The sequence below is a fragment of the Genypterus blacodes genome, unplaced genomic scaffold (genome assembly GCF_046128005.1).
Source record: "Genypterus blacodes isolate CSIRO-AG114 ecotype Tasmania unplaced genomic scaffold, CSIRO-AGI_Gbla_v1 ptg000013l_1, whole genome shotgun sequence".
NCBI classification, from domain to species: Eukaryota; Metazoa; Chordata; class Actinopteri; order Ophidiiformes; family Ophidiidae; genus Genypterus; species Genypterus blacodes.
The window spans coordinates 983,544-1,010,737 of NW_027466827.1; the positions used below are offsets into that span (position 1 = coordinate 983,544).

At 42.3% G+C, this 27,194-nt stretch overlaps 1 protein-coding gene across 1 annotated transcript; it reads left to right on the top strand.

The window, feature by feature from the left end:
- The first annotated feature begins 2,420 nt into the window (after nucleotides 1-2,420).
- nudt14 (nudix (nucleoside diphosphate linked moiety X)-type motif 14) lies at nucleotides 2,421-20,597 on the top strand. Its single transcript, XM_076167648.1, has 5 exons — nucleotides 2,421-2,575; nucleotides 9,610-9,653; nucleotides 13,598-13,662; nucleotides 14,447-14,738; nucleotides 15,798-20,597. The coding sequence occupies exons 1-5, from the start codon at nucleotides 2,495-2,497 to the stop codon at nucleotides 16,045-16,047; spliced, it is 732 nt and encodes a 243-aa protein (XP_076023763.1). The 5' UTR covers nucleotides 2,421-2,494; the 3' UTR covers nucleotides 16,048-20,597.
- Nucleotides 20,598-27,194: the final 6,597 nt, after the last annotated feature.

Below are 27,194 nucleotides of genomic sequence, written 5' to 3' on the forward strand. Positions count from 1 at the left end.
GCTAGGCATCTTGACCCACACCCTGAACCCGCTAACAGAGGTACAGCAGCCACCTTGGTTAAGTGCATTCCCTGAGGCCCTGGTCCAAATCCCTGCTTGACCCTGGCTGATAAACTATGCTATGGATAGACCACTAGAGGGGTTTCCCTTTAAAATAAGGGAAGTTCAAAGTTTCTGATGGTTCCTTGGCTCAAACATGGTTTTCACTATATTTTAAGTTCACCCTCTTGTTTTCTTGTTTAAATGTATTTCTTGTCAGGATGGGAAATCTTAAATCATATTCACGTTAAGACAGAAGTTGCATGATGAAGAGAGAGATCAAAAGACAGCACAACAGAAAAAGGTGAAGCAGGATAGACAGTGTAGGGGACAGACGGGAGGAGGCTTGGGGACTTCAGGCGGCTCCAGTCTTGGCGTTATGTTAAGCCTGAGGAAGCCTGGCCTGCGTCAGCTGCATGCAGACGGTAATCAGTCCTGACTGTGAGGGCCCTGCACCAACGTATTCTTGGAAGGGACGGGATTAACACGCTGTGGGTGCCCCAGACCAAGAATTGAGGAGTAGATAACATTTTTGGGGGGTTATTAGGGGGGTGATGCTCAATTGAGGCCCTGGAGAGGATACAGATGAAAGTATGTTGTAGCTTCAGAGAGTTCTCCATTCTTATTAGTGTGCAATGATTTTGTTTTGCTCAAAGTTCAGATTCATCTCCTTGTATGCCAACTAAGGAAACCAATATGCCATTTCTAGATATAACCAGGTCAATTACTTAGTAATTCACTCCTCCAGCTCATTCCAACCTGTAATTGACCTGAGTCATCTTACGCTGAATACGTACAAATAAAGTAAAATATACAGAAGATAGAAGATAACGTAACTTTCATCAATAAATGAACGCAGGAATATTAGCTCTTTATCACCACAAACATTCAACCATACAATTACCGTCTGTGATGTCTAATGTAGCTTTTGTTGAGCTTTATGTCTCTTTCAATGATCACACTCCTTGCTGTGTATTAAAGATGGAGGGGTCAAAAAGTTCAAGCTGAAGTTCAAAAGGATGCATCACTTAATACCTGCCAACTTGTTCAATTCACCTTTGCTTCTACGTGTACATAAGCAGAACCACAGACACAAAGCAGCTCAATGAGTCAAAACAGTCGTTTTATAGAACTTACATCACTTTTTAAAAAATCATCCGCAGTTTGAAGTGAATGTTTGTTTTGTCAAGGGTGTGTATGTGGTGTGTATGTGGAGTTCCTCCTTTTTACAGATTAGGTGCCAGGACATTGCATCATTAATGTATAAATGAAATGCATTTGTTTTGCTTTTGCTTTTTTTATTCTTCTTTTTGCATTAGTTTCATATCACATTGTTCTTCTGTCGTGATTTCTAAAACAAAAAAACCCCCTGATGCCTGTGAAAGCAGCATGGCTACTGTACAATGCTTCCAGTCAGCAGTCCCTCCCAGCTTATCTGGACCTGCAGCTTGGCCGGACTGGGCAATATAAGGTGGGCTTGCCCAGAAGAGAGACGCCGGTTCCTCTTTGTGGGTCCACATATTGTTTCGTCTAGAGCTGTATTTATTTAGATGTAAATCAGCTCGCAAAAGTGTTACATCCTGGCCTTGTGTAGGCCTGGGTGGACTGGGGCTCCTTTGGTGGAGGAAGTCAAACCAATCAAGATTGGAACTCTGCAGATTGTTTTCCATTATAAGACTATTATTGATGTGAGAGGATGACATCATTCAGCCTTGCCTTCCAAGGCTTAGATGGTGAGAAAGAGCTACCACACCTATTTTATTCATTACTCAGCATTGTGGAGATGGTGGCCATATCAGGTTTGATCTAAGGCGAAACCTTTGTTGGGCACGTTAACATTGTTTTCTCTTACCCTTGTGTTAAAATAGGAAATAATGGAAAATTTCACTAAAACCATGCCCTCTATGAATACTGCAGCTCTCCTCAGGGTCAAACAGTAACTGTTGTGTCACCTTTATTTGACCTATGACTGTGCTGTTTCCCTGGGGCCAACCAGCTCGTTTGAATGTAATGGAAGCTAAGTTCGGACATCCATGGCCATCTCCTGACCGGTTAGTCTTCAGTTTTTGCCTAAATTAAATTTTACATACAATCATTAACTTAGTGATAGTGTACTCTGACATTTTGGGGTGTAAACAAAAAAAATGCAGATTAGCAATTACTGTATACTTTGAAAGGTTTATCTAAAGCTCAGCATTTATCAATCAACCATCATGAAAAATAAAATCCACCATTACGTGAATAAACCCGCATTAAATGCACATTCATTAATATATTGATGCAATGACATCACACGCAGAGCATCCAGCAGATATATTTAATTAAATTTCCAGCCGGTTTGACGTTTACGACCCTCGTGTCCTTGCCAGGCTTCCGTAGAATTCCTTCACTGTCAGTTTGTGTCCGGGGAGAAATAGTCATCCGTGGGCCAACAGTCTCGCTCAAAGTGCAAACTATGGAAGAAATTAGCAACATTGAAGTCGGCCCATGCGAGAACTCCAACTACCTGAAGCCGTTCAGGGTGCACTATAACCAGGTGAGTCGAAACTACAGCCTTCTCGCATGGAGAGTAGCTGGCGGATGCTACGAGCTAGCCCAACCCCCATTCATTAAGCAGCTAGCATAACACGGCTAAACAACACTGACAGCAGCCGTTTGTGTCACTCGTGCTGACTCTTAGTCTTTGTATTCTTTGCGTTTTAACCACGTTTGGCCACTGTTGTTTGCCCTGTATACGTGGCACCTTCCAGGCAGCTTCTTTAAACGCTAGTTAGCACGCTAACAGTAGCCTGATGCTGCATAGGTTTGGCAGTAGCATCAGTAGCATCACCGTTAGCACATGTTTTACATTAGTGTGAAGAGGTTTGATGACATTAGCGACAGTAGGTGTGTTTAAAGTCCTTATTCCACGTTGGACATGAGGTCAATTACTTTAAACTTTGTTAAATTGAATCAACATTAGCTTCAGCAGCGCGTGCGAGAGCCACGAAACCCTCAGTGGAGCTTCACCTCTTTGCACAATTGATGTGGATTTGCATCGCTAAGTAGTTCAAATGTTTCTAACATCCAGCTCAGCATCGAGACGTAAACACAGCTGTCAGTGGATCCAGATAGACACTGTGGTTCTCAGACTGTGTGACATGTACCACTGGTGGTTCCCATGGTGATGAGTCAGATTTCTGCTGTAAACAATAGAAATCCTGGTGATGTGTTTTGCACAGTTGGAAAAGTTGATGATGTTTGACCTCTGATGATTGATGCGAACATTTAAGAACCACTTTGGATGGATTTGTGACTGATGACAAAGCGCCTGATCAATATTATTGACTTAATAAACACATCTTTATTAGGTTATATGCTTGTGAATGTGGGAAAAGAACTCCCTTGCATAAGTATTTTTACGTTCATTTGAGTCGTATTTTTCTTATTTTGAGTTTTCTATATTTCTCTTTTATGTATTTATTCATTTATGTAATAAGGGCGTGTTAATGTTGCTGTTCTACTTTCACTTTAATGTATGCCTTCAGCAAATGTGCCATTCTCTACAAAACATTTGTCTTCAGACCACTTCCTCTTTAAGTGTTAATCATTCATGGTGCTTTTTATCATTCATGAAGTCTGTAACACGCAGAGCCCGACGTGCTTCTGCGTCATGGCCGGGATCAAATCATAACGTTCCTAATGTGGCTGACTGAACGAGAGCGAAGTGTTGACCTGCACTTCCATGTACTCTTCTGTATAGCCGTATCCACTGATGAACCCTTGGAGTGCCTCTGAAATGAGAATAGTTTGTCAAACCGGATTCCACTTTGTCTCAGGGAACAAACGAACACTTGATACTCAAGAGTGGAAAACAAGCTTTTTTAATTGTTGTAACTTTGTATGTTGTAAAGTGACAAAGGAGAAAAAGGGGCGCCGCTCCTAATGAACGTTTCTCTTTTGTTGCGATGCTTTCAATTTAATCAGAAAACTGAATGAGCGAGGCACTTGTGGTGAGGGGAGCTGAGTAAGTGAGGAGTTTTCTACCATTTGGGGTTCACACCTGTGACAGGAGGAGGAGGAGGGTGGGGGGGGTTAACAGGGGGGGTTAAGCTTGTCAAGAGAATGGCAGAACGGCTAAGACAGCAGATGGACAACAAAGGAGACGACGGTGGACTCCCCTCTCCGTCTTGTCTCCCCTTTCATCCTCAGCATCTCTCCTGTGCCGCTCAGGAGGGGGGCGTTCAGGGACTCCCCACAAAGCCTTTTCAATCACACTGAGGGTGCATCTCTTCCCAAGCCTTTTATGTTCCACACTACATCTGCAGACTGGCTATGGACACTCGCTGGAATAGGCACACACACACACACACACACACACACACACACACACACACACACACACACACACACACACACACACACACACACACACACACACACACACACACACACACACACACACACACACACACACACACACACACACACACACACACACAGTCTCAAAGTCAGTGTCATGCCGAAGAGGCTTCACCCGATCATTAGTATTTATTGGTGTTTTGTTTTGCCTCCTTCTCCTCATTTTACAAAGCAGGCGATTGTCCCTCATTGACTCTGGGAAACCCCTCTTATCTTTGCTGCCTGGTGCTTGTGTTCATTCACAGTTTGTTATGTGGAGCAGCTAATAACATTCCAGTCGTTCATTATAACATTTTGAATTATTCATCTTGAATTATTCATCCTGTTTAGCTTACAGCAAGTGACCCCTAAATGCTGAAAAAGTGGCCAGTTCCTTTTTTTAATTTGCATATACCGCAGAGAGAAGTGAGCCGGGAGGATGAGCCGGGCCTTTATCTGTAGCCTTACCTTTTTATATATATAGTAAGTTATGCCTTTCAAATTAAAAGCTTGCGTAACGGGTTTCACTGTACAGTAACTGTGATTGAAGACAGCATATGGATTCACTTTGAATGAATGAATCAGCAGCTAAATAATCTGCAGTGACTAATCAGTTCATCAGTTTCAGCTGCATGAATATAAACAGGTCGTACTGCCAGTTGATGCTCGTAGCCTGAATTTGATATTGTCGTCACCACATCTTTAAAGCGCCAATTCATTATTTTTCCTTTTGTACATTGTATATGCCATAGCTGCTGCCTTTGAGAGAACAAGAACTAAAGCCAAGTCCAGGAGAAGTGGGGAGCACATGTCGGGATGGAAAGGGTGCTTTTGTATTCCAGAGCAGGGCGGGAGTTCATTTTTTTCCCCAAGTTTTTTTTTCTGCTGCAGCTGCCCGCTTTTTAATGTATCCGATGCAGGAGGTTGTGTGTATGTGATGGTTATTAGACTTTAAGCACCTAAAAGATCAAGGCCATACATCCCTCTCTACAATAGCCATTCACACAGGGGCCTGTCATTTCTGATGCCCAAAGCCAGAGGGACCACATTAAATTCAAGGTCCTGTGTAGTCTCTCTCTCTCTCTCTCTCTCTCTCTCCCTCTCTCTCCCTCCCTCTTCCTCCCTCTCTACCTCCCTCCCTCCCTGTGGGCTAATCTCTCTGCTGTAATCCATGTCAGCCATGATTCTCTGTTGCCCCAGAGCCATTCATGTTGCCCCCCTTCCCCAGCAAGTGGCCTGAGTAATGAGGGGAACCCCACCATCTGTGAGTGGTGACAGGGTGTGTGTGTGTGTGTGTGTGTGTGTGTGTGTGTGTGTGTGTGTGTGTGTGTGTGTGTGTGTGTGTGTGTGTGTGTGTGTGTGTGTGTGTGTGTGTGTGTGTGTGTGTGTGTGTGTGTGTGTGTGTGTGTGTGTGTGTGTGTGTGTGTGTGTGTGGTAAAACCCACGTTGGTTAGTGCCAGTTTGCCATCTGAGTAGTTTTGCCTCACATGTGGTTCCTGGGAAAGAAATGTGTCACCTTTGTTGTGATGCCTTAAAGATCAATCACGCTAAATCAATGGTGACTCCTTTGGTGTGATTACAGTAAACAAATAAGAGTCAAGATAATTGGGAACCTCGGCCACATTTTCTATACAGTCTTCCCAGAATTCAGAATATAATAAAGTAGCATCATTAACCCACTAAATGCTGACACTACCTGGTGGAATAACAATGTCTCTTCTTGCCTCTCTTTGTCTTTATGAAAAGGAAGAGATCTTGAAAATGAGTCGCTTCCTTTTCAACTACACTCAAGGTCTATCCGGGCCAAGCTGAGACCCCAGTGTTCTGACCGTGCTTCCTGGCGGGCGGAGGCATCTGGTTGAAAGAGCAAATTCCCTGAGGTTTGGAGGGCTCGGTTCTTGTGGAACCGACATCAAAGAGCCGTGTGCACTGATTGCAAATTGATTGAGTTTGCTGCCCCGCTGAGTGAAACGTCCTGAAGTTGAAAGTGTAATGATTTGTCTGATAAAGCGATATCGCTCAGTCAGTGTGATCGGCTGGCTCCCTCTGACCTGATCACCATGCTCGGCCCGCCCACACCAGGGAGGTTCCCCTTCCATGGAAATCACACCCAAGGAGTGCCGGAGGGAAGTGGAAAAACACCAAATCGCACCAAACCTAGATTTCTAGATCTAGATCGTGGATGGGTTACGGTGAATGTTAACATTGCCCGTTTTTCCCCCCCAACTTACACTAGCAATGGAACGGCGCAAACAAAAGACACTCAGAGGAAGGGGAAAACAAAACTCTAAATTAAAAACTCTTTTGATGTCATTTTTCATCTTTTCCTTTTTCAGTTCAGTCAAACTTCAACTCTGTTTGCAGGTTTTTACTTCGCAACACATAATTATCACATTTTGAAATCGGACCCATCATTGGACCGAGGGCACATTCCTGTGAGGTTTTGTGTGAACACCTGGGATAGTCAACCACCACTACATCATTACACACACACTCTAACTGTCTTCTTGCCAAGCTCAAGGGTTTGAGGTTTGCTTTGCATTCTGTCTCCAAGAAGCACCTAAGACCTGTTCAAATGATTAGGAACACCTTAAACTAGAGTACAATCCCATACAACAACAACAACAGCAACTGCCTCCGCAATTAGATTGGAACTAATGTCAACAACAAATACATTATTACAGGGTTGTTGTATTGCTTCACAGTGTGCCAAGGTTTTTAATGAATCATAATGCAACGGTTTAAGTATTCATCAAACATATTCCATTCTTCCCCCCCCATTGGTTTAATGAACTTTAAACATGTGAGGTGCAGAGACCCTCACCTCTCTCATACATAATTCAGTAAACACTCAAGGCACCAAGCCGTTTGACGCGCAGCACCAACCTCAGTCACGACAAGTCACTTATCACACGTACGCCTGCGCGCCGCTTTTGCTTTCGCTGATGGGAAAGCGAGATGGGCGCGGCCCCGGCTTGTCCTGCAGGAGTAATGATGGCGTGTTAGACACTCAGCCTGTTTGACATGACGGGCTTGTGTTAGTTATTACACTGATAGACTGCCTGCGGAGCACCTTTCACTGGCATGCCTGCACAGATTGCAGTTCTGAAGATGTCGGTGTATAGATGAGTGCTCTCCACTCTGCCTTTCACTCATTTTTTTATTTTTTTAAACCGTAAATTACTCGAAGCTGTGCTGTGATTATGCACTTGCAGGCTTCTAACCCATGTTTGTAGCGAGTTAAGCACCCACCTTATCTACACGGTATGCTTTAATATCTGCAATCTGTTTACCTGAGAGGATGACATCATTCCAGCTCCTCCAGCATTTTCGGGAAATGTTAGATCTTTCCATGCCAGGCTTAAAACTTATCAACCACAGCAGGAAACATCTATATTTAGTTTCTCTTAGCTACTGGATATCGTATTTAGAATTTGGCGTATAACTTTCCAACAGTGACAAGACGACACACTTTAATCAGTGGGAGTTATTTAATGAAAGAGAACATAAAGTCATACTCTAACTAAACCTACACACACTTTGGCTTCATGCTCTCATTTCACACCACAATATCCAAGTTAATGATGCATGAACGTCATTTTGCTGACTTCTCTGCACATTGAGGCCCTGTGGGCGTGGCCTGCTCCGTCCTGCACAAGGTTGATGACGACTCTCTCACTTTTGTTTTAAATCCTCACCATACTTGCATGTAAATGTAGAATTATAACGCTATAACCTTATTTGTGATGTGCAATCGGTAGTTATGGTTACCAATATAATGTGGCCCAATCCAACAGCCCTGCAGTAGATCACACACCTATGCAAGGCTTATCATCTTTTGTTAAGGATTCAGCGACAGCAACTCCAACCCTGTTGCTACAACAGTAGTCTTATTATTCCTGATTTTATCAGTGCAATTAGTTTTCCCTTTCACCTCCTCCCAGTTCTTGGGTGGTGCTCCCACTGCATCTGCACACGCATCCATTGTAGTTGGAATAAGCCTGCTCTAGTAAAGCTGTCACCACTGGGCCTAAAGAGCTCGTGGGTGGATAGGAGGAGCAGCCTAAATTTTGAGTCAAGGCCATATTCCCTCAGGCATAGAAAATGTAGGCCAACATTTCCATATTTCTTTATTAAATTAAGAGGGGGATACTCTTATTCGTGTACTATTTACAGATTAGATGTGAATGTGTTCAGAAATCGCACTGTACACAATACCTTCAAACGAGCTGAGTCGTAATATTTCACTCATCCATATTTGATTCGCCCTGAATTCGCCATGAATGGATGTAACCTCAGGGTGACCCAGGCTTATCAGGACGTGAAGTCATTGACACATAGATTTGGAACGTATGCCAGGTGATGAACCAGCACTTCAGATAATGTGTTGGCGGCAAAACAGTGAGTTGCCAGGATGTGGAGATGCGTCGGTTACCTCATTTGTGCCGGTCACGCACCTGCACTGGCATTTTGATGGTAATGGCCCTGGTTGGAATTTGACTGAAGGAGTGTTTAGCTGCGCGTCCTGTTGACGTGACCACAGGGCACATAAACAATCAGAAGAGCTTCTGTCTCTGAAGTTGAGTAACCGCAGGACGTGTTCTAGCATTTAGTCATAAGGAGTTTTTCCCCTGCAACTCATTCCAGCTTGTAAAGGCCCATCTGTTTATTCTTTATATGTTCTATTATAGTTTGGACTGTTCATCAGTTTCTGCACTCCACAAAATCACTGCCAAAATCCCCCAAATGACTGACAGAGTGACATTGTTATCGCGTTTTTCTTGTATGTTGTGTTTCAAAGGAGAGACTAGTTGAATCACAGTTTAAGACCTGACTGCTGTTTAGGAACATGTAACTCAAATGCACTTTTGAGAATGTCAAGTGTGCTGCAGTGTTCAATGTTTTGCTTGGCCTCTGCTGATATGTTGGTTGGGTGTGTCCGTACAATAAGCTTTGGAAGTAAGTCAGAGATGATCTGACACCTGGTCATACCAGTTACATGCTACAAAGGGTGTGAAAGGCCAGATCATGTATACACCTTCATAATCACCTCAAACACTGCACACACAAAGTCTGCAGCTTAAATTATGCAACTGGGGATTGTCGGCGTCTTAATCCGAGTATATAATGACTAAAATGTCCTATGATAATTATGTTCCTTAATGTTTGTGTTGTCTTGTTCGTCCACAGAACGGCACAAGGAAATCCTGGGACTTCATGCAAACCCACGACAGGTAAATACCGAAGCATATTTTATCCACCGCTGCCCAACCCACACACCCTTAGATAGACACACACTCATACACACGTGCCATCACACTTACTCAGACACACTGAGCTGGTACAGCTGGCCAGACAGCCTGCTGCTGAGCTGTCAAAACCATTATTTGAAAAAATAATAGCAGCTTGTAAGAGTAGGTTAGGAACATTGCTGCAGAATACGTCTCGTAAAACAGATTGGACCTCTAAACAATGTTTGATATGCCTATGAAATTTTAAAAACGGCAGCATTTCTGCATCTTAGCAGATGTTTTCCCCTTCAAAGAGATTGAGGTCCAAGTGTCAAACTGAATCATTTGTTGCTCTGAGAACAGCCACTTTTTGGAACCAGAATTAGGAACGACTTTGCCCAGAATTCTTCAGAGGAGGAATCAATTGGCGTTATTTGGTCCTGAAAGCTTCAACCATCAGTTCCTTCTTTGTCATGTGCATAAATAAACAACGAAACTGTATGAGTTCTATATTGTGTAAATCAAAATTGTGTATTCATCAAATCTGTCGCGATTGCACAAAACTCAACCTATATGACTTCTATGGCACATTCGTTGGTTAATGTTTCCTCTGTGGTTTCCTCTGTTCCTCCACCCTTGCTTGACTTGTACACATTTTGTCAACACACACACATGCACAGTGTATAATGCCGTTTAGTTTGTTTTGTTGCATTCCTGTCTCCAGCAGCCGTTGTGTTGATGTGAACACTTGTGTACGTGTGGTCTGGATCATCTGTCATTGCTGTTTTATTACTTGTGTGCATAATCGGTTAATAATTCAATACTTGTCGATTCTTGTAACTCTTAATTATGACACATGATGCCTACAGGGAGCATATCATTCTCTTTTTGCTGTATATAACTCACTCAACTTTGTTTAAGTGTATTCTTTTATACCTTTTACTTTAAACCCTCCAAGGAGTGTCTCTCTAATTCACAGGAATGTTGATTTATGCTTTTGTGCTCCGGCATCACGAAGACGAGCGAGCCTTGAACTGGGAAGATACAAAAACAAGCCTTGTTTTTGTTCAATTCGTCCTCGTGTTATTCTGCATGACAGTAAATGTTGGCGCTTCACGGGGGGGGGGGGGGGGACACTGTTAGAGAAATATCACACATTTGTGTCAAACCGCTGGCTCCTATGGTCTTGTCATGCCCACGTTACCGCGACGCCCTTAGGTACGTCTCAGGTCATTTAAGCTCGCTTTGCTCCACTTTGACCCCCCTACGAGTGGTCCTTGAGTTCACCGTAAAAAATAGCACCACAGAGACAAAAGCAGTTAACCCACAAACCGATACTTCCCAGAGAAAATAGCCCACAGGAACATTCACCTCATCCCTAGGTGGCAATTGTACCAAACTGTAAACCTGCTTGAGTTTACGCTGAAACGGTCCAGGATTGTTTTGCGTTTTTGTTAAAGGGTGCAGAAAATGTTCTTCTCAGCAGGCACTGACAAGAAATGTCAATAGATTAGAAGAAATACCGCCTGAGATTGTAAAATGATATGTACGGCTAATTGCTGAATAAAGATAATGAACCGTAGTTTCCACTTGTTCATGAAATGCTTAGTAAGAGGTGTTTGCTCTGGTTAGTTAGCTAATAAAGATGCAGGTCTCTGAGTGTCCATTCAGATGCTATCTGTTATTTTGGCACCTACGTGTTTATTGGAGTGTTTGCGTAAAGGTTGCATGTTTCCAGTGAGTGTTTTAGTGAGTGTACGGTATGAGTTTCTGTCAGTGCAACACATTTAGACCATGGGAAACTAGAGAGATAAAGCCATTAGAAACAGCGTGTTTATAGGTCTCTAGCACTGCAACTGCTACAGTCTGCCTGCTTCCCATGTCTGTGTCAGAGAGGCAAAGGACTGTGAGTGTCACACCTGATAATACTGTCACTCTGGATGCAATCACGGTTTTATTTTTCTACTGACAGGATGCACATTTATTTAATGATCCGTTCTCAGTCATCTGTGATCATCAGGTTTTCCTGTGAGTCAAAACTCTGGGCTGGCCAATGTCTCTCTCTCTCTCTCTCTCTGGACTCCCTTCAGGTGCAATGGAGCAGTTTTCCTTCTGTGACCTCTCTGTATTTGGCTCCATTAATCATTTTTACATCATGCGCCGTGACAGGTTACATTGTTTACTTGCGGTCAGCTGGAGGGAGACTCAAAGTGGTTTTGATTGTCTTCGATTAAACATTGATCTCTTTTGGAGGGATCTTCTTTGACACCCACTGTGAACTGAGCAATCATAGCCATTCAGTTACATTTGCAGGTGTGGAGACATTTCACAAATGGTTAAAAGAAATGGTTTGCGTCTAAGCTCTGTGTCTTTTATTCATATATGGTTATGTGGTATTGGTTGGTTGATGATCATTGGGTGTTTCGGGGTGTCAAACTGAATTAGGTCATCTCTAGATCGAAGGTATCTAATGGAATCGCATTAAAAGAAGATTAAACTTTTGTATCTTCCAAAGCCTAATTCTCCTGCTTGGATACTGTGAGCTCTTACTTTCCAACTCATTCTCACCTTGGACCCTCTCCTCATATGTCTGCCATAACCCAGTTTTACCCGCTGTCCAGCCGGAAGCCCTGCAGGGAAAGCTGGGAGTCTAACGGTGCATGAAATGTCCTGAGCGTTCGTTTAGCCTGCTTCTTGGTTTAACCATTAGTGCGTGTGTTTTTCAGTGGGAAGCAGTAGAACAGCAGTAATGGTGTGGAACAGCTATACAAGGCTCAGACCGGCCTCAGGGGACAGCTTCCATGCCTCGGGCCTGTGCGTCCCACTTTTGGTCCAAATCTGCCATGTTGTCTCGTACATACCTGTGCTCTACATTCATATTATTCTGGCACAAGAGTTTCTATTCCCTCATCAAGCTGTAAGGTTAAGAGGTAGCAGTTGTTAGATACCTGACTTTTGGTGGGGTTGTCACTAGAAATGCCTGTATTGCAAACCGATCTTAAAACAATTGAGAGCAGGCGGTATCAGCTGGAGGCTAGAAGTAGCGGCAGCAGCAGCAGTCTCCTGGTCTGTCGCACCATGGGAAAGACAGGGCAGGGCTTCCTGAGTCCTCAGACACATCCGCTTTCCCAACGCTTGACCACAAGCCTCAAGTCTCCACTCAGGTCTCACACACGCATACACATCACTGAACCACCTGGTAGCAGAGGTCATTGGCAGTAGCAGTACTGTATTACACCGACCTTTGTTCTTATTCCACACCTGTCGTGTTGCTGCTTTTTAGTTTGTGTCAATCGCAGACACAAACTCTAAAGACATTTTGGGGATGGGAGGTGGGAAGCACACAGGATATCAGGTGTATCAACTTTGTTTTACATCTTAATGGATTCAAAGAAGGAAAAGAATTGTTATTTTTCAATGAGTCATGATGTAAAATGAGATGACATCGACATGTAACACACCTACACACCTGGCAGGGCACACCCACAAAGTACAAGGCTCGGGAATGCTACGGGGAAGAAGCTTGATGCAGCTGCCCAATTGGTCTATTATCCCTCAGTGTGCATCGCTGTGCTGCTTGAGGAGAGTATAGAAGTATAACAATGTGTTTTCCCCGTCAAAGCAAAGGTTTCATAGTAATTGTCCATGCACACAGTAGAGTATAGAAACCTTTCTTCCATTTAAAAAGCCTGAGTGAGTGATTATAAGATTGAAGACACCTGTGATACTAATTTAAAGCAATTGTCTGTTTGAAATGTCACTGCCATCACTTCCATCATTTAGTCCATGCCATTTTAATTGTTTCATTATTTAAATCATCATATCCGACAATTTAACACCCACACAAATTCCTCCTTAATGTTTTCAAGCAGTCTGAGGCAAATCCCTCACTTGTTGCAGGATATTCTGTCTTTAATCATTGTATTCTCTTTCCCCATTTCCCTCAGTGTATCAGTGCTGATCTTCAACACCACCTCACACTGCTTTGTGCTCGTCAAGCAGTTCCGTCCAGGTAAAAGTCATTTTCTCTCTTCACCAAGAAAAGGAAGAATCTGTATCTGCAGTTCGCCTAATTCCTTTACCCTTCCTTGTCTTGAAAGTAGAACTTTGCTTGTCTGTGTTGGTGGCACTTTCACTTAGAAGCTGCACACTTAGAAGCCGTGTGTTATTCAACTGGATCTTTGCAACAATACAGTCTCATAAATAGACCGCAAGAGGCCCCATTACAAAGCAGCCTAACCTCCTTTGTTAGAAATCACCAGGGACTGTTACACACTGCGGTGTGCTAAATTCAAGGAAGTCTGAGCCTTGATGTCATTTTTTCCCTCTCTTCTCTCATTGCTGTTGGGAAATACAACAAGCTCAAAAAGCGACAATAACACAAGCAATGTTCAGACATTCTTTTCGTTTTAATAGTTTGTATAGGAGTTTGTGGAAGTTATGTGTTCTGGTGCAGTAGTGGTAGTATTTGAATGTTTTTGAAATTGTGTTCTGGTACTTCAGATTCTCTATTAAATTGATGGTGTCGTGTTTGTTAAGGTGATTTTGGAGTTTATGGAACAACAGGGATTCAAGCAGTAACTAAACCATTCTAAAATAGAGTTACTGTGTCCTAGAAAGTCATTCTGCAGTTGCACTTTAAGAAAAAAGGACGAGAAAAGTTCACAGGGCCGTATCTGTTTTTATGCAGTGAGCACAACGGTGCTACAACGTGTTTCTTGTTCCTCTTCACATTAAAGCATTGCCAGCTCATTTTTATGTATGTGTGTATCTATTTTCCCTCTTTCCGCCACCAGCTGTATACATGTGTGAATTGGAAAGAACCAGGACGAAGCTGCCCGAAGCCGCTGAGAAAGCTGAGGGGGGTCCCGGCGAATCCACGGCCCCCGAGTCGGAGGAGGGCCCGTCGGCCTCAGAAGGGGAAAATTCTTTGCGGCCCCCAGCCTCGGCGGGGATCACCTTCGAGCTGTGCGCCGGGCTGGTGGACAAACCCGACCTCTCCCTGGAGGAGATTGCCCGGCAGGAGGTGCTGGAGGAGTGTGGCTACGATGTGCCTGTTTCCAAACTTAAGAGGATTACTTCTTACAGGTAAGTTAGTTCACACATTTGTTTTTATTGAAATTGCCCTTAGCTTAGACTTTAGGAAAATACGTTGGTTGTATTGACACGTTTACAGATCTCTCTGTACAAATGGCCGTGGGAGCTTTTGTCCTATTATTTAATTTCTTAACCCTCACCTCAGTTGAATTTACAGCTTTCTTTCTTCTTTTGACTATTAAAAATGCTTCAATTCCAGGATAGCACCACAAATGTCTTAAAGTCTAAATTAGTTTTTGGAAACTATTGTATTTGTGCTCTATTCAATGAATATTTGGACAGAGGGACAGAGACAGGGATGTTCTCATCCACATTTATAGGTAGCAGGGCTTGCTCCTCCCCAGAAACGTCCTGTGGTGCGACAGACACAATAAACATGGCACCAGCACAAACGGCAGAGAAACACAACAACAGTTTTCCGGACTAGAGCAGATACAGTTGCAGGATTGTATAACCGTAAGGAAAAGAAACTAAAAGTGTTGGGGTCACGTCAGTGAGGTGGAAAGAAGCATCTTGTCTCTTGGCTCTAACCCATCCATCATTGTCAACACATTATTAACAGGCTACATTCAGACTCCACAGTTGAAAGTGCAGGAGCGAAGCAGTCCCTCATGAGGCGGCAGCACCTGGACAGCTATGATGGACAGCTCTCATAAGCTTGCTTTTGATTTGACTCGCACACCTCCTCTGGCTGTGTTGGTGGTGTCTATTGCCGTTGTTATGTGTGGGCTGCTCCCATTAAATAGATGGGTATCATCTTAACCCTCATGACCCCTATGAGAGTGTATGTGACACAGACTTACTGTGTGGCGAAGCTACTAACAGGCACAGACAAGAGAAATACAGGCACACGTCCAATTCATAAAGATTTACACAGATTGCACGAGGTCAGATGTCTTGTATATTAGATAGCAAGCCGGCTCTGTCTTAATATTTATAAACCTGATGCACTGATTTTGATAAACAGTAACTGGATAAATGTTGATGTGAATTCTTGAAAAACACAACTGCAAACATAGATGACTTCTAATCCTCTACTTCTCTCCCCAGGTCTGGCGTTGGCATAACGGGTTCTAAGCAAACCATGTTCTACGCCGAGGTGTCGGACGACAATCGTGTGAGCGAAGGCGGAGGCGAGCCAAGAGAGGGCGAGCTTATTGAGGTGGTGAAGGTACCGCTGCACGAGGCCATGACATTTGCCTACGATGAGAAGATTCCTAAAACCATGGGCGTCATATTTAGTTTTATCTGGTTCCACAATAACATGTCGCCCAAGTACAAGATCTCCACCAATGTGTAACCAGTATTTAACCCCAAATTAGATCAATCACTGGCCCAGCACAACCCTTCCACTACCCTCATTGCCCTTCATCTTTTATTGCCTTTTTGCTGATGGGCACATGTCTTTTTGCCTGTAGGTTTTTGAGTTTTGTCTTGTTAAAACTTTTTTATGTGATCTTAATAGTTTATCTCAAAGAAAAACTATTTTGCTGGTTGTCTCTGGCATATTTTTGTATTTTTGCTAATTTTCAAATATTTTTTTTAAAAACGTGCCATCTAGCAGAAATGGCGCCATATCTCCGATTATGTTTGCCTGTCCTAGATTACAGGAACGCTCCCCTGCGTTACCTGAATTTCTAGAAGGAAACCGACTCATATTGCCTAAGATTTTGCCCTAGATAAGCAGTTTTTGCTTAGTCAACCTCCAATCATTCCTCTCAAACCCAGAATTCACTTGCCAGCCCTGCATTCTGAAAATCTCCAATCTACCTGCGCTCACACCATCCGGCCACACGCACCTGTGGCTGCCTGGCTAATAGTTTGGCTACTTTTTGCACAATATAATACCGATAAATAATCCTACACATTTCAGACACGGAGGTACATTTGGAAAAACAGTAACGTATTACTTTAAGCCATGAACCAGAAATGCAAAAACTATGCGAGTCAACGATGGAGCTTTGTAATGATAGTGTGTTTTAACTGCCACATGTTCAGGCACGCCTCATTTAATGTCTCTTGTGTTCCACATAGCCTTGAAGCAATACTCATCACAGTTACCCCAGGCTCTACAAATCACTCAGTGTCATCGAAATGAACTTTCACTTCACCACAAATAGTTTATAAAGCAGAACCTGCGCACAACAATGCCAGGCTTTATTCAACAAACAAAACAGGAGATTGCAGTTTGATTCTGTCACCTGCACATCATCGCACTCAAGTATAATCTTAATGTGAAAGTGACCGTATTTACACGACTGGAGTAAACTTCTGTTGGTCTCTTCACCTTTAGTTTGGGATGTGACTAGCTGTAGTGGTGTGAGGTTTGCTTTTATATCTAGATATTTAGTATTTGATATGTCGGTGACAGTCAGTGAATTCACTTCATACTCGTTTCCAAACAGGAAGCTTCTGTTAGACTCTTTGGGGAGATGAGTTTGAGTTTAGTTGGAACCATAATGATCCATGATTACTCCTAGTATGAGTAGTTCCTTGTCAGTTCCATCTATTATACCTTTTATCAAGAGAGATCGGGGGATAGAGAATGTAGGTTAAATGCCTTTGCAAGTCCCCTATTTCCCTGGTTTTCATTACAATTAAGTCACTTCTAATTTAAATGATTACACCAAGCATATTGAATGAATTAAGGTTTAGCAACACGTGTAAAAAAAGGGCTCAACCCTGAAAACACACTGCCTTTGATCAGAATTTATTTGGGAGTTCCCACTTGTATTAAATGTCGAAACGGGAAAGTTGCGCAATGCTGAGATGGTCATTAAAACACAAGTCTACGCTCACAAAATGAACCTCAAGCCAAAATCGACCATAAGCCAAAATCTCAGGTCCAATTAGTCAACCCTGTGGTCATATTCAGGGACTGAACCATTCCACTTGATGATGATCAACATCTTGTTACATTTCAAGATCACTTGCAGCTTCATTAACTATAGACGACAAAGTGCTTGATATTCTTACAACAAGGCAGTATTTTGTAAATCTGAAAAAGGGCTGGTACTTCATTTTAGTATCCAAGATAAATCAAGATCATGGTATTTATTGGGTTAATATATGTGAGCATTTTAAGTGCAACGTTGCGAACGCCTGTCAAATATTCAAATATGTTTTATGAAACCACAATAGATCAAGTTCTTGTCCTCACGATGCAAGTTTAAAATGAGCCTCGGTCCAGAATTCATTTTGTTCCTTTCAGCCTGAGGAACAGCCGACAATCAAACGTCAACACATTTCACTGTTTATTGATAAAAAAACCCTTGTGTTTACTTGATGTTTTCTGTAATTGATTTCCTTTTGAGTCATTTCTAGCCAAGCCATATAGAAATGATCTCCGTTCCCCCCGTTGTAGCCACATTCCTTCCCTCCTCACTCGATTGCTCGGATTCCTCTCGGGAGCCTATGGGAAGGTCACCTCATTGCTGGAAGTGATGAGATTCTGTCTCATGGCAACGCTGGGGAAAAAATGTGCAAAAGTACCATTGGAAAACTGTTTCATAGAAATTTATGGATTACATTTTATCATAACCTCAGTAGTTTGGAGCAGGTATGCAGCTTTTTAAACGTGACTTCATGTCTTCAAGTCCTTTCATTGAGTTTTTCTGTTTCTTACCAAATACTTTCTCTGCTTTGTGTTGTGATAGCGAACCCCTTATAAGGAACTATTGGAATTAAGCCGTTTCATGAATATTTTGATTCAAAGATTTCCAAAGGTGCTCTTAGTTTTCACTTGTCTAGTCCTAGTCCAGTCATGAGGTTGATGAATAAACTCCCATTTTGTCCTGGATGGACTCATAATATCTGTAGGCTATAGGTCATTCATAGTCATTCCATCAGTTCCTCCTATTTTCAACAAAATCTCAGTCTCCAGAAAGTGATTCACATTTGGCTTGATGTAAAATATCACCAAAAGCCGTTTTCTCTCTTATGGCCAGTCTGTCACTTCATGTGCCTGTCACGTGTGGGCATTAGCCATTTGCCTTCTATTTTTGGTTGGATTTGCCCTTAGGAATTTACAGGAATGATAGTTTTGGGGTTATTTTAAGCCTGGACCAGTTAAGGTCTCTTCATGCTATGTCATCATTTATACATGCAGTATATTCTGTATGCTACATTCTAAAACTTGAGCGAGCCTCAGCGACTATACATCATTTATGGAAATAGTGAAAGAGATCAAATGTAACGTTTTTAGAATTCTGGAGGAGATGATGTGGCAGTGCTTCAGCCAGATTCTTTGTCCTGTCAAATGTTTCTTTAATGAATAAGAAATATGGTTGATTTTAAAGCAGCCTTGTACATTTTTTTCCAACTTAGATAGTCAAGAGTCATAAATTTAACTCCTATAGGTATTATTTCTTATAATTGCTTAATTATTTCACCTTCAAGAGTTTGTTTAGTGTCAGTGTAAGCAGTGGTTCTCAAACATGAAGTAGCCCCTTGGTAGAACGCCAAAACACTTCATTCAAATTCACAAATGATTCAAATAGAATGTGTTTTTATTGAGAAATGGCTTGTTGGCGAGGCGGTGCTCGGATGTTCTGCTAGGTCTAGAGTCTAAAGGTTTGAGAACCTCTGCTGTAAGAGAAGCCATAACACTAGACTGGAAGAGAGAGTCTAAAACATTCTCCCTGGACCTTACAGTTTGTGGCAAAATGAAACATGCTTTTGACAGTGGCATGAGGTCGCAGACTGTGTCATCAGTAAGCCATATTTACGAAGTTTAAACATGAACAATATTTCAATTCAGTCAATGTTGAAGTTGTCAAATCAATTCTGGTCTCTGCTGGATATTAGCATTAGCCCAGCATCGGACATTTCTACCTCCATCACTCAGGCACATAAGCAGAACAAACTCGTTTTGTGTGGTTTTATGGTGGTGACATATCAGATTCCCAGCAACATGTCAAAAGTGTCAACACTTAGCGCTTCTTTGTGACAAACATATTTAATTCATAAGTTTTCCTCACGAGTGGTGGCACATTTTTCTATACGTCCCCTTACATATGCTGTAATTGCTCCTTCAACTGTGATTGTTTTCATTGAATGGTTTGTGCACTGTTTTTTCTTTTTTCTTTCTGTATTTTCAGTAATCATAAACTGAGATATAGCTTGGAAATGTGAGTTGTTAAAGGTGCTATGTGTAGTATTTGCTAATTCAACTGTTTCCTGTGTTAATGATGCCTTTTGTCTGTGGACGTTACGGTTCAAACAGCACTGACCAAACGGGGGGGAGCCTGAACTCACTCACTCAATATTTCTCTGTCTCATGAAATATTGAGTGATTGTTGATTTGCCCATTCATCCTTGTTAGGTAACTTTTTGATTTTGGGTCTCCAGGGTCAATTTGCTTCTCTATTGGCAGACTGGTAGCAAAAAGCAGCAAAAATCAGAAGAGGATAATCAAACTTGCTGCTGTGAAAGCAGTCCAGAGTGGCTATTCAGTGTAGCACTTATGTCAATCTATTAGCTCGTGCAATACTTATTGAAAATCCTACACATACTACCTTTAAGGAGTGATATGATTGTTTATGTTTCTTTCTTGGTAATGTCTTACACTGAATTTGTATTCTTGAGGTATTTTCTGAAAAAACAACACATATGAGCGTTGCAGTTTTATGAATTTGTCCTGTACTCTGCTTTACAAGCCGTGTGTGTGTGTTCTCATTGTGGGCTGTGTTTTTTGGTAATGTTTTGGTTTTTGTTAATTTATTACCTAAATGTTAGAATATTTAACTTTAAAAACCTGACACTTGGTACAAACACATATTCAAATATGATACTTTGCATGTGCACTAACTGTGTTGAATTAAACTCCATTAAGTTCAAATAAAATTGCTTTGAGGCTTTGGTATTGAGTTATTGAGTTTTAAATGGTCCTTTTGTGTGAGCTATTGGGGTTATATTGACATTGCCTTGACATGTCCTCCACAGAGAAAGCGGCGTGAGAAGACTTGAGGAAAGGCTTGCTCATCTCTCTGGCTGAGGTAGTAAAACATTGAATTGTTGTTTCTTAGTAGAGAGCCAGTTTCAGCCCCAAGTGAAGGAGTTCAAGTATTAGAGGGTCTTGCTTTAGTAGTGACTGTAGGATGATGCTTATGTTTTAGCGAAATTGTAAAACGACACACCAGCAGCATGTAGGATGATTGAACCTGGAATTGCTGTCTACTCACACAGATTAATCACTATTATTTCATCCTATTGCTCAATGAACACGTCCTGATAAGGTGCAAAATAGATCTGGATCAGGAAACGACATGATACGTTTATGCTAAGAACGTCCACATGGAGACCCTCTGAAAGTTTGTGAGTCCTGATCTTGATGTGCATCTTATTAATGAGTTTGTGTTTGTGAGTGTGTGTCTGTGTCTGGGGGGGATATGTGTAATTGTGCAAATGCAGGAAGATGAACTGGAACTGAAAGTTAAAGTGAAGGAAACAGGAAGAACATGTCATCTTGCAGAGTCATTCTTACCATAATTGCCTCTGTTTATGACAGGCACCATATGGAATAGTGGCATGGATCATTTTCAGAACTTCAGCAATCATTTCTTCATTTCTAATTGATTATACAAATTAGAATTGTTTCTCTACAAGAGAGGCTATATGAGCACTTAACTAAAGCTGGCTTGCGTAAATCACGACATACTGTTTTCACTTTATTTCCTTCTCATTTTCTCTTTTCAAATGCCGACACTGCACATCTCAAACTCTTGGTTGCCTGGGAACAAGATGGCAACAGGTCATGCTTACATTCCCTCCCACTTAAGAAATAAAACACACTTCTCTCCTGTAATGTGTCCATTGCAACAACAAATTCTTTCAGTTTATGTTCTTGTTCTTCTACGTGTTTCAGTTTTACCAGTACAGCAGTGTCTAATTTAGTTGTGATTGTAAATAGAAGTGAACTGTGAAAGAAGCCGAAGTGTACAATTTAAGAAAGGGATCGGCTCGTTATGTTTTAGGTACACATTGTAGGAGCCTTGTCCATTTTGATGTTCTATTTTTGATATTTTGCTCGTCTTAGCCCAAAGGACACAGGACCCATGTTGGTACTGAACCCTTAGTGCCTGATACACTCTGTTCTCTGATGGTTCAGGAGGTGCCGAAGACCAAACATGCATGATGGATCAGACGCAAGCTTTTCCCAGACCAATCAGGTGGACGGCGGCCATTTTTTGTTCTCAGGTAAACAACACAGCAACAGTGGACTGATGTTCAAGCACTATGTATTCATTTGCATAAGGCAAGGCAAATTGATTTAAATAGCACCATTCAGAGACAAAGGAAATTCAAAGTGCTTAACAAAGGCACGAAGACATCAAAATTACAGATGGAAGAGTTTAAAAGACAAAAGGAAATGATAAAAGCACAAAACCAGGAAACAATAAGACAAAATGTTGCTATGGCAGTGAATGAATGAGAAGATGTAGTTAATTACAGCAGCAGGTTTTAATTTAATATACAAATATTCTGTGAGCGTGTCCTTGATCATTTGCTTCTTTATGAACAGTTCCTTTCCACAAATTCTGTACGTCCCTTTCAACTGTATGTTAGTAAGGAGGGATGCTGAACTCACATCCCTGTGGCATTCAGCTTTCCTGTTGTAACTGGACACACGGGATGTCCCTTTTCACCAGAGACCATCTGTGTGTGTGTGTGTGTGTGTGTGTGTGTGTGTGTGTGTGTGTGTGTGTGTGTGTTACTACAGCAGATGGACTGCCACCTCTCCTTATGAATGAAGTCTATTCACAGGTGGGAGCTAAAACCTTCCCTTTGAAGTGAAGAGGAGAACCACTGCTGCGGTTACAAGGCAAATCGAGGAGCATAAAGTCAGTATGATTCCAGCACACTGTCCATCTGTATGTAAATGAGAGCTTAGACATATGGGGAGAGGGTGGGGTGTATAGGCGACCAGGGCTAAACTTGTGTGGACACTTAGATACTGCAGAACTAATAAGATAAAGCACACTTTTATCATCCGCTGAGGAGAAACGGGCTCCAGCTGAAGCCTTTGTTAGGTTTTGGAAGTGGTGAAAGTCTCAAAATCAGGTGAGTAGGGCAGCCGCTGAACTACTTTCAAGCCACAAGCCAGCAAGTACAGAATGCACAGGCCCTCAAACGCAGAGAACCTTGGGTAACTCTGGACATTACAAGTTACAATCACTGAACCAAAGCTTAGCAATCATATTACTCTCTACAAGATCAGAACTTATCAATCAACCGCGCAAACATCGCTAATACACAAATGTGATCAGTCACCATCTGCTGTTGGTCGCTCCGTTGTTGTACTGGGACTGCTGGGGGTTTACTGATTTACTGATGGCTCTTGATAGATAGATAGACATTGCAAGATTTGTTGCGCGGTGTTAAAGGTAAGAATTCATTTGTTATCTTCTTCCAGCCAAAATCACTTCAAGATGTGCTGTTTTCCAGCCCTGCGCTCTTGAGCAATGACCACCGATTGGCTCATACCCTCGGATTAACGTGGCCCTTTTTTGAGAAAGAGCAGAGGGTGAAATGATTTAAATGATCCCAATTGATAAAAGTCTTAGATAGGAACCAGGTTAATACCAAGAACCATATTTCTCTTTTAAGCAGATAATAACAACCTGAGCACAGATCTTGCGCAACTTTTCCAGCACTGCAGTGAGGTGTACTTGCTGAGATGGATTGGAGGGTTTAACTTTAAGTCTCTCGCAGCGTATCTCCATATGTGGAAGAAGGGAAATGAGTCTTATCTGCTGTGTTAACTCAGATAGGAAAGAAGCCTGAATAACAGCAGACGAGCTCTATAATCAGACCTTTTTATCACTGATATACAGTCGGACAGGTAGCGTTTAGGTTATCTGTGCGGCATATCCCATCTCTCCCAGATGGGTGATAGCAAGAAACCATCATTTAAGTTCAAAGGGCTTGAAGATTCAGCTGCCCCCCCTCCAACCCCTCCTTGTCCTTAGGCTCAGCGCTGCCATGCTCAAATGATCATAACAGATAAAGGCCTCTTCCTGCTGTATATACAACATCTACAGGTGTAAGCAAACTTCAAGTATAAGATAATAAACAGGATTACTGAAGAAGTTATGATCCAATTTTTGAAGGAGCCTTGTAAGAGGATGAGGCGTGGATCCAGGGAAGAACCCATTAGATTTTTGGTGAGGATCGGGATTCACGTATCTTTCTAATGAGCACTTAAAAAATGCAACATCTGGCATTTTTGTTGACATTTCTGCCTACTGCTTGAAAATTCGACCGTGTATGTCCTGTGATGGAGTGTCAACAGCAACTTAAATATTGATCAGAGGAGTGAAATCTGAGGACTGGCCGGTCCGGGGTGATGCTTCCGTTTCCTGCCCGATCCACAGACTGTATCCTTTTAAAAAAGGGGACAGCTGCTACTAAATAGGCCTCGTCAATGTGCTGCTAGTGTGTAAGTTGCGCAAGCAGCACTTTCCCCTTGTAAACTATTTTCAGAATGTGAGCGAGCGCGTGTGTTTAATGAGGATGTGGGTCGGGTGTGGAGAGTTTCCCTGTTCACAGTGTTGTTTCAACCAAAGACTGTTGCTTTTTCCTGTTAATTCTAAGCAGTCTGGGCACTTTTTTGTTTTACCCCTCTCTTCCTATAGTTCCAAACAGATTGGCGTATGAAATCTGAGATCTCCGCGCGAAGAAAGCCGAAATGCATACAGTGCTATCAGCAGAGCGGAACATGAGGGTAGGAGAGAGATACACCTTAGAGTCATTGGTGACTGCGTGTCTCTTCTTATCGCGGCGGAACTGCCCTTTCCACCCACTTGATAGCTCAGTCAACCATGGGAAGCAAAGGACAGGAAAAAAAAGCCACTGAGACACCACAGGCTCTTTTTTTAGAAACACATGATAACCCTTGATTCCAGGTTTTAATAAGATTTAAATAAAACGGAACATCTGCAGTTCAGATAATCAATAACTACATCAGTGTGTGTGTGGTGGTGATCCAGACCACACACCCCCATCTGTACACAATAACCACACTAGCCTCTAAACGACTATAAAACATCAAAAGGTCATGTATATTTACACTGCACAGCACAGATTATGACTATTTGTACAGCTTTAACAGCAATTTCATCTGAATGTTATTGCCAGTTCACTATTTTTAAATATTAACACACCAGTATTGTCTGTCTTTTAAAATTACTTTTTTAATAATCCAGCATTTACCTTCACACACACACACACCCATCCGGGTATACAAAGACATTGCTGTGTTCATATCAGTGCACAAATAAACAGTTAGGAAAAAGCACAAAAGACCAAACCACGAGAAAAACACAATTTCCTCCTCTGCACTGAAGCTGAGGCTCTTCCGCTCGCATTTGCATCGTCGCCACACTGCGTCATGCTTTCTGACGGGCGGCATGCAGGAAGAGACGCATTCCTCTGCCTGCGCCCGCTTCCTCTTCTTTACCTCCAATGATGCACAGCAGGATAAAACTTATTGTCCATTTCTTCCCCTGTAATTACAAGAAATGTAAGCTATGAATTTGCTGTTGCGTAATGTTCTGATTTGTGAAACGTGCAGAAGACATCCTGTGTGGTATGATAGTGGCGTAATGGCGACTGACGAATCGGAATTTGTGTTTCAATAGCCGCAACCGTCATCATCTCACCTCTGTCTTATTTGCTACTGTGCAGCTGTTCCATTAATGTGTCTAAGCTTGTAATCTTAGTTAGTTAGGTCCATATCCTTAATCATCTCCTGATAGATATGCCCGATTTTCAAGAGATTACACATTACATTAGAAGAAAATGGCAAAGATATCTTTAGAAATGGCCAATCCCTCCCCATGGGCCTGCTTCCTTCCTCCAAACTGTTACTGGTCAGGGGCTTTGGCCACCAATCCAGGTTATTAAATATTTAAAGCCACTTTTAAATAGACGCATGTGTTTGAATCAATCCACAGGGGAAATATACGGATATTAAACAGTCCTGTTTATACGGCCAGGCTGGTCCATATGGTCTGACCTCCATATTGTCCTTTGAGATGAAGCTTCATTGCTGCATCTGAGCAAAACGTACAGAAATATATATTCACAATTCACTATTCTGTGTTAGGAGGTCATCGTTACGCCTCGTCTCCACCCTGACCCATGCCCCCACCCAAAACACCACTCCACACACACACACACACACACACACACACACACACACACACACACACACACACACACACACACACACACACACACAAAAAACACACAGGAGTCCCCAAAAGATGCTTAGAGATAAAAGAGAATCGACCCGTCAGCCGTATGTACTGAGACCGGAGATCTGAAAGGAGAAGAGCCATGAAAAATGGATGAGAGAAGAAATCCACTTCACCTCCCCCCTGGAGGCTGGCAAACCCCCCACAGCGCTCCCACTCATAATCCCTTCTCCTCCTGCACACACACTCCTCTCTCTGACTTAGGCACATGCACGCTGTGTATGTAAACAGGAGTACAAGGTAGTCTCTCTCCATCACACACACCCCGTTTCTTTACTGCCCAAAGCTCTTAAATTGGTGTTAGTATTCAAACTAACGTCTGGCTTTTGTTGAATATTGAATAGTTGTGTTTCCCATTCCTGATTGAAAGGATGAAGTTTAGATGAAACCCAATCAAACCCTCAATCACATTTTCTGTTCAGTATGTTGCTTATTTATTGAACAGGTGTTTATCAATTTCATTATTCTACATTCTATAAGCCAAAAAATCATTATCTTAAAACCTTCAAAATAAACTCCCAAAGGAAATGACCTTATGTCACCTGTTTCCAGTAAAAAACACGACATTTACATGAAACCGCACTGAGAAATGGGTGAATTATGTCACCACTGGCAATTGCTACTTGTTAATTGCTACAAGAAAACTTAGTTAGTTGGATTTTTGGCCGTGGAAATGGAAAATTCCTGCCGATATGGCATGTCAGCACCAGATATCCCAAACCAGCAGGTGCCAGTGACCTTAACAAACCCCATGGCCGATCACCACACACATACGCTTATACATTGTGTCTTCACCTAAGGCCCTTGAGTAGGTGTGATCCAACTTAAGGCATTGACATGTACTTGTGACAGCGTGTGAAATATTCCAGTGGAAGCGGCTGCTGAGGTCCGGCCTATCGGCGGCCTCCTGCAGGGGCCTATCTGATGTTCCTGGCAGTTGCCTGATGAACGAGACAGAGACATGGAGGGGCTGTCACATACTTTTTGCATGTAGCTCTTCATGTACCTTTCCTTTTATTTTCCAGAGAATGACTGAAAAGATTCTGAATCTGCTCAAGAGAATTTCTGTCCTATATCTACTCCGACTGACGTTGTAATGAAGCTTTTGTGGACAATTATGCTTGTCCATTAAACTAGAAAGATGCATTTTGCACTTCCTACTAAGCGAATAGTTCAAATGTGTTCACAG